This window comes from Triturus cristatus, chromosome 5_1, assembly GCF_964204655.1.
Source record: "Triturus cristatus chromosome 5_1, aTriCri1.1, whole genome shotgun sequence".
Classification (NCBI taxonomy): domain Eukaryota; kingdom Metazoa; phylum Chordata; class Amphibia; order Caudata; family Salamandridae; genus Triturus; species Triturus cristatus.
Window position 1 is genome coordinate 65,727,376 of NC_140587.1, and position 14,753 is coordinate 65,742,128.

The 14,753-nt window shown below is 46.7% G+C and overlaps 1 protein-coding gene across 1 annotated transcript in view; it reads left to right on the plus strand.

Annotated features, from left to right (window-relative positions):
- LOC146830192 (lymphocyte antigen 6E-like) overlaps window positions 1–14,753 on the plus strand; it is a 116,908-nt gene that overhangs the window by 84,166 nt on the left and 17,989 nt on the right. The window contains exon 3 of the mRNA XM_085604026.1: window positions 7,017–7,208. Within this exon, the coding sequence (XP_085460152.1) occupies window positions 7,017–7,207 (191 nt within the window). The 3' untranslated portion in view covers window position 7,208. The remainder of the gene's footprint in view (window positions 1–7,016; window positions 7,209–14,753) is intronic.

A 14,753-nucleotide genomic window follows, 5' to 3' on the forward strand; every position in this document is an offset into this window, starting at 1 on the left:
GAACTTGTCGAGGCGTCCTCCAGCGAGGTTCCAAATTCCTTGTCCTCTGAAAATTTTTCACACAGACCCAGTCTCCAGGTTGGATAGAATGACCTGGGTCTGTGGAGGCTTCTGGTAAAGCGTTTTGAACCTGTTGGTGAAGAACACGTAATTTAGTGGTGAGGTCATGTAAATAGTCAATCAGCATTGGATACTGTATATCAGAATACTTTCTAGGGCGAGGGACTCCCCATACATTAGCTGGGCGCCCGAAAACAATCTCGTATGGGCTGAGTCCCAAACGAGAATGTACAGCTGTTCTAGTGGACAGGAGAGCCAAAGGTAATACATCGGGCCAATTAAGACCTGTGCTGGCTTGTACTTTTGCAAGCTTAAGTTTGAGAGTGCCGTTATAGCACTCTACCAAACCCGCGGACGGAGGATGATTTGCCGCATGAAACTTCTGCCTTATACCAAGACCGGTACACACCTTTTGCATAATTTGGCCTACAAATTCACTTCCATTGTCACTCCAGACAATGCGCGGCAAACCAAACCTAGGGAAGAACTCTTTTAGAAGAACCTTGGCAGTGGACAAAGCAGTGTTGTCTTTCAGGGGGTAAGCCTCTATCCACCTGAAAAAGGCACATACCACGACCAGAACATATTTAAGATTGTTACATCGATCCATGTGAATGTAGTCGATTTGCAACACCTCAAAAGGATATGTTGAGGGAGCAAAATGACCTGCCGGAGTTGGGGTTCCCTTTCCCGGATTGTACATCAAGCAAATGATACAATGCTTCACCACATTATCTGCACATTTTGGAATCCCTTCGTTCAGCCACACTGGAGCCAGAAGTTTACATATTCCTTTTGCACTGATGTGGGCTGGACCATGCGCCATAGTAACTACAGGCAGTACGTAGGCGTCTGGTAACAGCCAACGCTGGTGTTCTGACAATTCTATCCAACATCCTGTTGCGTCTAACATTCCTGTACTCTCTTTCCACTTTCTCAACTCTTTCTCTGTAGCATCTCCCTGAATCGATCTCACACTTTCTATTGTGTCCTCACACATCCCTCTTTCCCTGACCCAATTCGCAGGGCCCGCAACATACATGCGACTTGTAGCATCTCTGGCTGTCCTTTTTGCTACCTCATCCGCAAAAGCATTTCCGCGACCAACATCATCAGTAATCTTCTTATGCGCACTACATTTCACAATTGCTATCTGGGTAGGCAAAACAAGTGACTCAAGAAGATTAGTTACCAATTGACCATGCTGTATTTTAGTACCGTGGGAGGTAAGGAATCCTCTTTCCTTCCACAAACGACGGAAGCTATGCGCCACACCGAACTCATACTGTCTGTCGGTATACACATTCCCTCTCTTTCCTTTAGATAACACACACGCTCTGGTCAAAGCTATCAGTTCAGCTGCCTGAGCTGAATTATGTCTGATGCGTGCTGTCTCCACGATTGTATACAAGGTGGTAACAGCATAAGCTGAAGTTGTCTCACCATTTGGGAGTTTGAAACTAGACCCATCCACCCATAGGATCCCATCTGGGTCCACTAACAGCGTATATTTCAAATCAATCCTGCCTTTTGTCTCCTCCTCAGTATGGAGAAAACAATCATGTTGTTTCCGAATATCTTTCTCTTCTGGAAGAGGTAACAGTGTGGCTGGATTTAAAATATTACATCGTTTGATGTGCACATGACTAGCCAAGAGCGTCAGCTCATATCCAGACAATCAAGCACTTGTAAGATGTTGTGTTTTCGTCCTATTTAGCAAGGTATCCACTGCATGTGGTACCATAACAATGAGAGTATTATCTAGCACCACTCCAGCAGACTGACGAATAGAAATCGCTGCTGCTGCTGTAGCTTTAAGACAACTAGGCAATGCCTTGGCTACTGGGTCTAACGTAGCTGAAAAATAGGCACATGGCCGCTGTTTGTCTCCAAATCGTTGTGTTAAGACTGACAACGCACAACCCTCTCTTTCATGGACATAGAGCGTGAAGGGCTTACTGTAATCTGGAGTACCCAACACAGGAGCAGAACACAGAGCAGTACGTAAATCAGAAAAACTATTCTGACATTCGTCAGTCCAAGGAAGGGGTTGGGGTGTGTCTTTCAAAGTGAGTGCTAACAAAGGTTTGGCCAACAAAGAAAAATTCGGAATCCATTGTCTACAATCAGAAGTGATGCCCAGAAAGGCGCGCACCTCTCTTTGTGTAGATGGCACAGACATTTGCACAATTGCTTGAATTCGTTCTGGGGTTAATCGCCTTCCCTCCCTTGATAAGAGATGACCCAAATAGGTAACCTCTCCACAGACATATTGTAGTTTAGAAGGCGAAACCTTATGATTATGATCAGACAAGTGACGTAACAGTGCAACAGTCACATTCTTGCAGACATCCTCTGAATCAGCAGCAATCAACAAATCATCCATGTATTGAATAAGAGTAGCACCTGGGGGCAAAGGAAAAACATCGAGCTGACATTTCAGAGCTTGACTATAAATGGAGGGGCTTTCACAATAGCCTTGGGGTGCGCGCTTGAACCGGAAACTTCGGCCTCCTAGAGAGAAACCAAAAATATCCCTACTCTCTTTGGCAATGGGAATGCTGAAGAAAGCATTTTTCAGATCAATAACAGAAAACCAAGCCGCTGAGGCAGGTATCATAGTTAACAGGGCAGTGATATCGGGAACAACAGGAAACTGTGGTACAACAATTTTATTGACCTCCCGAAGATCAATCACAAAACGATAAACAGGAGGCTTAGAAGGATCAGTGCGTTTAAAAACAGGAAGAATAGGACTATTACATACATTTCCTCTCGTTTCCTCAATCACACCCTTCTGAACCAAATCATAAATGATATCCAAAAGCGCTCTTTCACCTTCATTGGAAATTCTGTATTGAGGAATGCGTGGCAATTTAGCATTGTGCTTGAGAGTAACAACATAAGGCGGGATCTCAAGACAACCAACATCATTTGGACCCGTAGCCCAGAGCGTTGCAGGAAGGGAAAGCAATTCAGGTGGGAATTGATCTTTAGACAAATACATTGAAGAATTCAATTTCTGCCCTAAAGTAAGATGCACACCAGAAGGAGAACAATATATCGTTGCATGCATTCTTTTCAATAGATCCAAACCCAACAGATTCTCGCCGCAACCAGTCGTTAAAAGAAGAGGAGCTTCCATATCATAAGGGCCAATTGAAATAGGCAAAGGACAGGAGACCGGGTTATGAACTGGGGTGCCAGAAAATCCTACCGATACATTTGTTAAGCCAGACAAAGGTGCCCCAGGGAGTTTAGAGTGAATGATAGAACTTCTCATCACACCAGTATCTAAAAGAAATGGCTCTGAAACACCCATTGTAGTGACATTGACATAAGGCCCATCCTGATTTACTGGAATCGATACAACTCCCTCACTTTGTCTATGGCTGTCCTAGTTAGCAAGAAGGCGCTCATTTTCACCTTCAACATGATAATCATCATTGTAATAATGTGTAGACTGAGTATTCTTCTGATCGAAGTAGTTCGTAGAATTTGGAGGGGGTAAGGAACGCTGTTCTTGAGGCATCACACCTCGACCTCTACCCCTGTATATTATCTGGAAACCACCACGGCCTCGTGGAGCAGATAGTTCTCCCTTACGTTGCAATAAAACCGGACAGCTATTCTTAAAATGACCTTCCTCTCTACAATAGGCACATTGGTTAGGACCTAATAAAGGTCGCGGAATAAAGGGCTCAGGCTTTTGATACACCCTCAGAAACTGTGGAGGCTGTTGAAACTGGCGCTGAGCATAACGAGGAGGATAAGCTTGTTGCAGAAGAACCCTTGTTTTTAATTCTTTCGTCTTCTTCTCTTGCTTATCTTTCTCCTCTTTATCCCTGTTCTCATAATATTGAGCAGTAGCCAATATCTGGGCAGAAGAAGAAACAGCCCATGAACTCTCGGAGTCTTTCAACTTATGTGACAGTTCGGGAAGCAAATTAAATGCGAATTTATCTACAAATAATCGCTGTCCACCCTCCGTAGTCATATCCTGACCACTGTGATCAATAAACGTCTCCTCAAAACGAGTGAAGAAATCAGAGACACTCTCATCTTTCTTCTGCTTACACGCAGCTAATTTATCCCAATTAACTCGCAATGCGGGCATCATCGTTTTCATTAAAGTAATAATCCTACCAGGGAGTTCTGAAATCAAAACATCAGGCTTAGCACCACCCACTTGGGCTGCATCCGCGGCAGTTATAGCAGCCCAATCGCCACCCAATGCTTGGGCGTGATCCTCTCTACGAATCCGAGCCCATAATGCTTGTGGGACTACATTTCCCATCAACATATCAATATCGGCTAAATTCATAATACAGGCATCAACAGTCTGGGACAACTCCTTATAATAGCCAGCAGGGTTTTTACGGGGATCCGGTAGAGACTGTTTAAGAGCCAAAACTTCAGATCTCTTTCAGGGGACATGTACCCATATACGCTGGAAGTGCGCGGGAACAGCTGGATTAGCACCTGCTTGTGCAACCGCTTCTCTCCACACTGGAGGAACCTCTCTCATGGGATAATGTTTGGATGTCAGCCTAACAGCAGGATCGGAATCAAAAAACGTCTGTGAGGAAAATAAGGACCTAAAAGTGACAAGTGTCCTTACGGCATCCTCAACCTTAGAACCCACAATGAGTCCCTTATCGAAATTAGCCTGAACATCTAACAAACCCTGAGGAAGTAAACCCAAATCCATATCCTCCCATTCTTTAGCGAGAGTGTCACACATAACATTAAATACATATCTCTGTGTGGGCGCCTCCCACTGATGAAAGGTGGTCATGATATCTTTCACACTATACAGGGGACCCTTCTCGATCCATTTGCGAGCGAGAGAGTCCAATACCACCCGTTCGTCGGAACCTGGGAGTTGACTGCGAGACTGTCTTCGAGAAAAAGCCGGAGACATATTCAAAGTCTCAAAGAAAGGAGACAGAAACCCAGAGACAGTATCTGTGATTCGTTTGCGCACAGTAGGAGAATTAGACATAAGAACAGGGGACAAGGTATTAGGTGAACTAACAGAAGAATTAACAGTTATAAGAGGAGCCGAAGGCAAAGGAGATTGATGTTCAGGAAACGGAGGCAAAGAAGTCGGTGGCGGAAGAGGTGGGGGTGGCACTACCGGAAGGGGCAAATGCGGAAAAGCCGGAGCTGGCGGAGGCTCAACTAATGGCTGAACTGGTTGTAACAATGGGGGTGCATTAGCACCTTGTACATAGGGAGGAGGCAATCTCAATAAGTGAGACATCAAAGGGTCTTCCTCCGGATCCTTACTTTTATCAGAAGGGGAAATAGGCAACACCGGATAGCATTTATCTATCGCCATACGATGCTGTCTCTCTGAAATTTCCATCTCATGATTAATCTCATTATCTTTAAACTGCTGGGCAGCCTGTATAATCGTCATACTTTGTGTTTTCTTATCTCGTATTGCCTTACGCCAGAGGCGGAAAGAGTCAAACATTGCCGGCCGGGCTTTTCTTTTAAACAAAATTGCTTCCAAATTATCTAATATGTCAGGCTCAAAGCTACCATTCTGTGGCCACTGTAGAACACCATCGTTCTTTGTGTATCGGATCCATGCCTCATTAAAGGCAATGGGGCCAATACCATGTTTAGAATAAAGCTCATAAGTGGGAGTTTCAACCGGAGGAATTGGACAAGAGTCCTCCAGCCGGGAATCCCTATCACGACCAAAACAACAAAACTTTCTAAACTTACTCAGACCAGGCATCGTTATTTCACTGGACTGTTCACAAACATCAAGGGGTTAAATCAAATAATATAGCACAAACGTACTCACCCCTCGGCTTCGGCTTTTGCAATAGCCAAATCAAAGACCCAAATCAAAACAAAAATAGTGGGAGCTACCCACCAATACTTAACTAAGTGTCTTCTTACGCCAACAGAGGCCCGTCTAACGTCTCGCGATACCATACATCACCAAAAGGGGCCAAAGCAAGGCGGCAGTCAGGGCAGCAGTCGTCAGCAGCCGTCAGGAAGGAGAAACCGCGCTGAAAAAGACCTTCGGACCACTTCGACATACAGGGGTCGCTTGACGTGGTTCGCGATTCCTCCAGAATTTTCTTGCGGGGCTCCTCACGACCCTCAGGCAGAACTGCTACCTCTGAAGCCACCTCACAGAGGGCACCAATTGAAGAACCAGGGCCTTATGGGCCTGGTGGCGCAGGGCACGCCTTAATCTCCTGAGTTCACCTGCTTTTTTGAACAGAGACACAGGACATTCTGTTGAGCGTAGAAGATCGGGTTTATTAGCTGCAGCTAAGTACAGTTGTCCCAGAAGGACACTCAGTATGTTCTTAGGAGACTGCCACTTTACTCCGTGGCGCCCGATCTTTTATAGCACATAGATTCACCAAGAACACTCCCAATGCATACATGGTTATCCAATGAGAAGAGTTTGAAAACAAGATATAACCAATGAGAAAAGTTTGAAAACAAGATATCAAGTAACCCAAATAAACCTCTCTTCCAACTGTTTTTGTCACCCCTCCCCACAAGTTAATCAGTGGTAGTGTCTACAACTCAACTTGCAGGTGGCAGGACATATTTGTATGCTTTGGAGGACAGTTGTGAAATGAGAGAATACAAGTAGAGAATAGCGAAGGCCAGAAGATAAGATAAAGTCAGGAAAGAATGGTGTGAACCGACAGACAGTTGAGACAGGGTTTAGTCAAACCAGACGAGGATTAGTGGACTCAGCCAGTCCCTGACATCAGTCTCGTAAACAGAGGCAGAAGGTTATTTGACACGTTGCAGTAAGATCAGCAGAAAAACTTCGTTCATTGTGCTGCCTGAGTGAGGGCAACACAAAATGGCGGTGGAACACAAAATGGTGGCTGAATACAAGCGAGATCGAAAATCGAATTTCCTCAGACTTTGAGTACATTTTGAATAATCCTTGTATTTCTTCACAGGGGCTTCATTCATCACCAAGAGCTGTGCGTCCTCCTGCTCGGCGGGCACGGTCACTGCTTATGGTGCGACAGCTAAAACTACCTGCTGCAGCTGTAACCTGTGCAATGGAGCGAACAGTGCGAAGATCAGCTACACGCTGCTCTCCCTGGCAGCGGGCATCAGCGCACTCATGGTCAGAGGTGTACTTTGAGGTAAGTATCTTGGAACTGTTTACCTTTCACAGCCTCACATGGGCTCTAGATGGTCCATCTAAAACATAGGGTAAGAGCAGCCCCCAGGGGGCTTCCAGCAGTAGGTGGCTGTACCTACTTGTCAATGTCTTGCTTCTTCTCCCATGTGCCTTCTTCATTAATAGATCATCTTTGTTAAATTACATAGTGAAATATATGCCCATTTTGGGACCTGGCCACGTGGGGGCATTTGTCAATCCATATATGCATGAGTAAATTGTCACTGAATGCTACGGTAATCTTAATAAATAATTGTTTCGCTGGGTTCAAACCAATATTTAACGAGAGACAATAACCTGCTCTCTCAGATCTCTAACACTAAACTTTGTAAGAGCTCTACTCTGTGTAGGAAGGTGGAATCTGACTGCCTGGTTGCCCCCTCTTTTTGTCCGTTGTTTGGATTCTTTTTAGGTCTCGCCTACACAGCGCGTATGTGCTGCTTTGGAAAAAGACCTTTAGCCATCGCTACACTTTTGTAGGCAAAAACGTGCATGCGTTGCATTGCTTTCAATGGCAACGCGTGCACGTTTGGCGATTCCCTTACGGGAGCGAGCAGCGGTGCCATATGTTAGCAATTATCGCGTCTTGCTGCTCGCTCCTGCAAGGGAAACCGGCGCAGGCCCCCTCCTCTCTCCCCTTCCCCTGCTGCCGCGTGAGGTACGCGCTTGTTTTTAACTTGCAGCGCGAGGAGCGCACACTTGTGTTTTTTAATCAATCCCGTGCACAAGCGATCACTTTCACGACCGCGCGTCCAATGCTTGTTTTATTAAGTGCCCTGCAAATGGTGCAAACTTTCACGTTTCCTTACTGGTTGCAACTAATATAATTGCAAACATCTTTGAAAGCTGCTTCTTGCAATAACTACACATTCCACTTGTTATTTTAACAGTGCACCAACAAGCCTCACACTCTTCCACCTCTTTCCTTCCTCCTCCATTCATAGGGCTCGATTCACAGAATTAACTTAAGACAAAATCCTAAACTTACTACTTTTGGTATTCACAGAATGCACTTACTACTTTTGGTATTCACAGAATGCACTTACTACTTTTGGTATTCACAGAATGGATTTACGACTACTAACTTTACGTCCGCACTCGGGCCGGAAATTCCGGCCCGGAGGCGGAGCTTCCGGCCCGGGGGCGGGGCTTCCGGCCCAGAGGCGGAGCTTCCGGCCCGGAGGTGGAGATTTCAGCCATGGCTAAATCTCTGCCACTGACTGGAATCCCCACCTCCGGGTCGGAAGCTCCGCCTCTGGGCCGGAAGCTCCGCCCCCAGGCCGAAAGCTCTGCCTCCGGGCCGCAATTTCCGGCCCGAGTGCGGACGTAAAGTTAGTAGTCGTAAATCCATTCTGTGAATACCAAAAGTAGTAAGTTTAGGATTTTGTCTTAAGTTAATTCTGTGAATCGGGCCCACAGCCTTTTCATTGCACTCCCCAGTCTCTCTCAATCACGTCCTCAGCAGTCCTGCACAAGCAAACTCCCCTAGTGTTGTTCCGACGCCCCAGAACTTTCTCCCCCGCCCGCACCCGACCCTCCAAACCACAACAGCCGTGGCAAACCATTACCTTTTGCAGCGCAATTCCTTCACTTAAAATTAAAGCAGTACAAACCTTCCAAACCCTTATAAGACAATGGGAGAGTGGGTGGGCCTAGCGAAGTTTCCCAAATCGCTGCAGCCGCTCCCTAGATGTGCCTAATTACATCAAGCTGTTGCCGATAGCTCGAGCCTTTTAGCCCCGACCCTCCCTACCCTAGCCCTAAAGTCACCTGGCTCGGCCTGCCGGAAATCACCCAGGGGACACCAGCTGGTGCTTCGTTCACACGGGTCCCAACATTCTTATTCCCTCACTTGCTCTGTACACAAAACTGTAAAAAAGTATTTTTGTCCCTTTCATAGCGCTTTATTCAGTGTCTTTGGTAGGTTGCAGCGAGTACTAGGCGGTGTTTCCATTTCATTAGCAGTGAAGTACTCAGCTGGTGTGTGGGCAGGCCTAGATGGCGATATGGACAGTATTACGCCGGCTATTATACCACGCTGTTCTGGCTAGGTTTGTTTTTTGTGAAAGGTGGGTAGGTGATATGAAGCCAGTAAATAGGGGTAGCTTATCAGAGAGCGTAATGTCACAAGCATGCTTTGTGGTATGGAGGAGCGACTCACTATTGACTTATACTCACGGTAGATAATACTTTCCTAATGATTTGGGGATTGTGGAAAGACTTCGGGCCAACTCGATCCTGCTCTCACTGCACAGCACTATCGCTCATAGCCCTGCAGCCGCCAAGCAGCACCACCACATGTTTGCCATCGTTCTTTCAGCCGGAGATTGTGACAAGGATGAGACCAATGCCTCTCATAATGTCAACAGACCCAAAACAGTTGACCATATCTGTATTTGTGCACTGAAGGCAGCTCGGGAAATGGGTAGACTGTCCCCAACATCCTGTTTGCTTCTATGAGACCAAAGTTTCACAGGTAAATCCTGCGAGCAGAATTAGGAAGGCCAAAAAGCATGTCAAGTGAGTAGGTATATTAAAGAAGCGCAGTGAACCCCCTCTAGAGTAACCCCTAAGACTTTTGACTGCAATCTGAAGAAGGCATGGATGAAAGAGGCTTCAGGGACCTACATCACCTCCTCAATCTGCATCGTGAAACGTTGTGACTGGGACCAATCACAAATAATCTGATATGTAAGTTTATTGCTCTCACGTCTTCACATGGCTGTCAACTGCTACCGGGTCACCATCACAGTGGTGATTTTCACCCAGTCCTGTTTTTTCAGCAAAAAGAAGTAAGCATGCTCGGACTCGTGAGAAAGGTGAAACTACAAGTCCCATCCTGACTAGTGCTTTTGGCTGAAACCCAGGTTTTCTGTAAGTCCTCACAAGGAGCTACAGCCCTTGACAACTTGGACTCCAGTTCCCCTGTTACGACGTTGTGTGCCACTCTCTCTCTCTCTCTCTCTACACACCTCTCTCTATCTCTCTACACACCTCTCTCTGTGTCTCTCTCTCTCTACACACCTCTCTCTCTACACCTCTAAGTGGCAGCCGGAGCCTGACAGCACTGCTTGTCCGTTAAAAATAAAACAAGCATTGGCATAGACAATAGGTCTTGCCTTTTGGGAACTTATAAGTGTTTAGTTATCCAGTACAATATCCTTGGTGCAACAACATCAAGTGTTACATGGCTAAACACTTATAAGGTCCCAAAGGCGAGACCTATTGGCTATGCCTATGCTTGCTGACTTAGTTTGACTGGGATCCTGCTATTCAGGAGCCCGGCCTATCTGCTTTCTCTTATAAATTGATTCCCAGTACCTTAGGTACACCACAGATTGGATTCTGGGGTGCCCTTATAAGTCCCAGGTATATGGTATACTATGTACCCAGGGCATAGATACCCCAGAGGCCTACCAGGGGCTGAAGCATGTATTATGCCACCCCTGGGAAGTCCTCCAAAATGACACCACAGGTCTGCTACTGCAGCCTGGGTATGGGGGTGCATGCACCCCTTACTGAGATACAGGTTCACTATATCTCGCCTACCTATCACTGCACATATAAACCTATCAGTCACACCTATGGCAGACCTTATCAATCCAGAAGGCCGGGTGCTTGGTCTTGGGTGGGAGGGTGCCCATGCATGAGCAGAGCCCTTCTGCAGCCTTCGGAATCTCTTCTCCGGGGTTGTCTGTGATGCAGTCTGACTATATACTCTTAAGTGCATTATAACTATAACGGTAAAGGCTAACTTTGGACTGGCTGCACGGAAACATGTCGTGCTTGGTGTCAAACACCTTGGAATCATACCCCCACACCAGTAATTGGTCTGGGAGTAAGATCCCACCTTTCTAGAGGGAGAGACATGACAGCACCTGTATACCCAGTACAAACTTAACAGAGCCCTGGCATCACAAAATGGATGCTGCAGCCACAGACACGAGTCCGGCCTCCTGCTGCTGACCGAAACTACGGCAGGGGAGGCCTGGACAATAGGTTTCCTGTCACAGGGAGGTGTTACCACCTCCCAAACAGGCTTTAGTGTATTGGGGCTGGGTGGGTGCACCCTGAGAGTGCTTTGAAGTTCTGCACTGTGGGCACATTTGGTGTCCCTGTGCATAGTCCAGCTCAAACCGGTTCAGGGGTTACCAGCCCCTGCTCTGGTGCGAAACTGGACAAAGGAAATGGGTGCAGCCACCCCTCTTTCCAAACCCTCCCATAGGTGGGTACCCTGAGTTAGTCCAACCTCTTCCTTGGGTGTAAAGAAGGAACCTCTGTAACCAGAATTTTAGATATCCCTGGACGAAACTCTGAAACTGAATCCCGGAACTTTGACGATCTGTTCAATGCCAGATGACTGAAAAATCTCACTTGGAGTAAAGGAGTTACTTCCCTGCTTGGCAAGCAGCCAAGAGGCATCTGTCCGGTCTGCATCTCCGAAGCTCCCGCCGGACGCCGAAGACCTTGCAACACCAGAGGTAGATTTCCGGACTCCCCAGAGGCTGAAACGAGTCCCCAGCAATGCTGAGAACCGTAGCCCTCGTGGGTACCATGGAACCGGAACCCCTGGACACCGTGCACATTTGCAAGTGCATCAGCTTCTCGACATCCACTGAGGCTGTGCATTGAGTTACTTGTAGCCCAGACCGCAATCAGAGAATCCACTGAAGATTGTCTGCCTACCAACTCCGAGTGACCCGTGGGCCGCCATTTTGTGATTCCTCTCGAGGTCCCTTTGCGATCCCTGGTCCGTCGACTGGTGGATCCCTGTGAAGGTAACTTTGACTTTCTTTGGGCTTCCCTGGTTGCTCCAGTCGTGCCTTCACCCCTTTTTGCTGGTGGAGTCCCTCGGACCTTGCTGGTATGCACCGAAGCATCTTTCTCCTTTCTGCGTGGGTTGCTGTTGCCAAGGCTTGTTGTGTCCAATCCGGGCCCCGACGTTGCAGCACTCGACATCCTACGTGAGACAGCTCGAATCCAGCACCTGGTTGTCCTCAACACCTCCTTGTCCTCGTGGCTGAAGAGTCAAGCTTCACCTCTTTCACATGAAACACCAGACATCGGTGGGCATTCGTCTATCGTGCCCCTGGTCACTGGCAAGTACTCGTGTTACGTCTCCCAGGGAAGCCGGGTGCATAGGTGCCTTTTGGTGTCGGGTCGCGTCGTCGATTTCAATGGGAGCTGGCGTAGAAGTGTTGCTGCTGTGAAGATGCGAAGTGTCCGAAGAGATCCAAGCCTGGATCAAAGATGAGAAGAACCTGAAAGCAGAGAGGACAGAGTCTGGGTCACTAGCCAGTGACCAGGAAGGCGATGAGCAGATGCCCATCGATGTTGGGTGATCTCAGGTGAAAGAGGTGAAGCTTGACTCTTCAGCCACGAGGACCAGGAGGTGTTGAGGACAACCAGGAGCTGGATTTGAGCTGTCCCACAAAGGATGTCGAGTGCTGCAGTGTCGGTGCCCCGATTGGACACAACAAGCCTTGGCAACAGCAATCCACGCAGAAACGAGAAAGATGCTTCGGTGCAGACCAGCAAGGTCTGTGGGACCCACTACTTGGTAGTAAGTCGGGGCACGTCTGGAGCAACCAGGAAAGCCCAAGGAAATACAAAGTTACTCCTTCAGGAACCCACCAGTCAACGGACCAGGGATCGCAAACCTTCAAACTATGGTCTCTGCTCAGCTCTCCTTTGCTTATGAAATTCTTAAATTGATATTAATCATTTATCTCTTAACTCTGCTCAGCCTTCTTTCACCTGCATCTCCCTGAAAGAAAAACTAACTGCCAGTCTGTAATGGCAGGCTGAGAGTCATGCTTTGCATTGTCAAAACTTAGGTGGCACAAATGGTACTTCAGTCTACGAGGGACACTTAAAGTGAAGGGTAAAGCTACACCTGGAATCATGTATTGGCGATCGATAAGTAAGTTAACGTATTCCGATTGGGTGAAGTCAATATCATACATATAACTCTTCAGAGTCAGAGCGCTAGCACTGAGGCCTAGGTCTCAATGTTTCTCAGACTCGAAAAATCAGTACCTAATAGTCATAATGTGGGGGTGGACTTGCAAAAAGCCATTGCCTTACAGATGGCCACATTTAATAAAGAGGCTATTAATTTGTTTTGACATCGTTATCAAATTTAAATATATTTGGTTTATGTAGCTCAAAAGAACATAAATACAGGTACATATGGAAAAGGATGCTTTGAATTATGCGATAAAGGCTTAAAAATATTGTTGAATATGGGTACATTACTTCACATAAAGCAAACTCATACAATAAATCCCTCCTCATTTCTATCCTAACTGATCCCCCTCCATTGGGACCACTGACTCTTCCCATGCCTAAACTCGCCTCAGTCCTGAGAACTTACCACCTGAACTTCTCTCCATCCTTCTGATCCAAGCGTCTTCCTATCAACAATGGGTGACCTGTTCCATAAGTCTCATGACCCTTTGCCAGCCTGTCCAAGCTGCAAACCATTACCCTTCTGAAATGTTCTTCATCCAGAAACTACACCTAGAATGTATAAATGTATCCTAGTGAGGTTTCTAAAATAAGATATGTCTTCTACAAGTAGGCTCTGCTATACCCTACTCTATTTTCAATACAAACTTTGCTAATACTTTGCTAACCACACCAGTGTGCACTGAACAGGTTCTCTTTAAGTGTCAATGTGCTGTTTCTAGTGCCGAATTTGAGCCAATAGTTGCTGGCGGGGCCCACCGGTGCTCATTTTTGGAGACCTGCACTTATTTTTCCCCAAGGGCCTTGATCCAGAGAAAGAGAGGAAAAAATGCACAAAGGCAAAAGAAGGAGGAAGAAAGAAAAGCGGATACAAAAGGAGAAATGAGGACCATGCAAGAGTGGGATCAGACAGGCAGAATGTACCTGGTAGTCGATTAAAGGGGCATGAGGTGGGTACAAGACTTCACAGCCTTGGTATTCAGTGAGCTGACATTTAATTATTTCGGCCTCGTGCTTCTGAGCAGAGCTTTGCCCACAGGCACTTATTCTTCTACAAAATAAACACTGACTCATTCCCAGGAAAGACTACATTCTCTGTGTTCGCATATCTCCCTGCCTTGTCTATATCAACCAGCCTTAACACACTCCTCTTCATCATCCTGGGAAGGAGGGCTACCTAATCTGTCATCTAGCATATGCACCTGCTCTCTACTATGCCCTAGATCTCTCTTTTTATCATGAATTAGGAATCCCTTTCCTTATTCACCATTTTAATCTGACCACTGTGCTTGCAATTCTGTCATCACGTTCTCCCTGTTCAGCCCATCTTATCTCCTGCTTCCTAGCCAAAGTATCAACCATCATCAATTTATTCATTTCAGATGCTTCCCTCAAGGCATGCTTAAGTATTCACTAACTCTACATTCGCAGGCGCGCGTATACTCTCATTACTCGGCACTGCATGACTTGTATATGCGGATCAACATGGTGATCTGCTCGGATGGTGCTCTGCACAGTGTGGTACATGCTGAGTTTT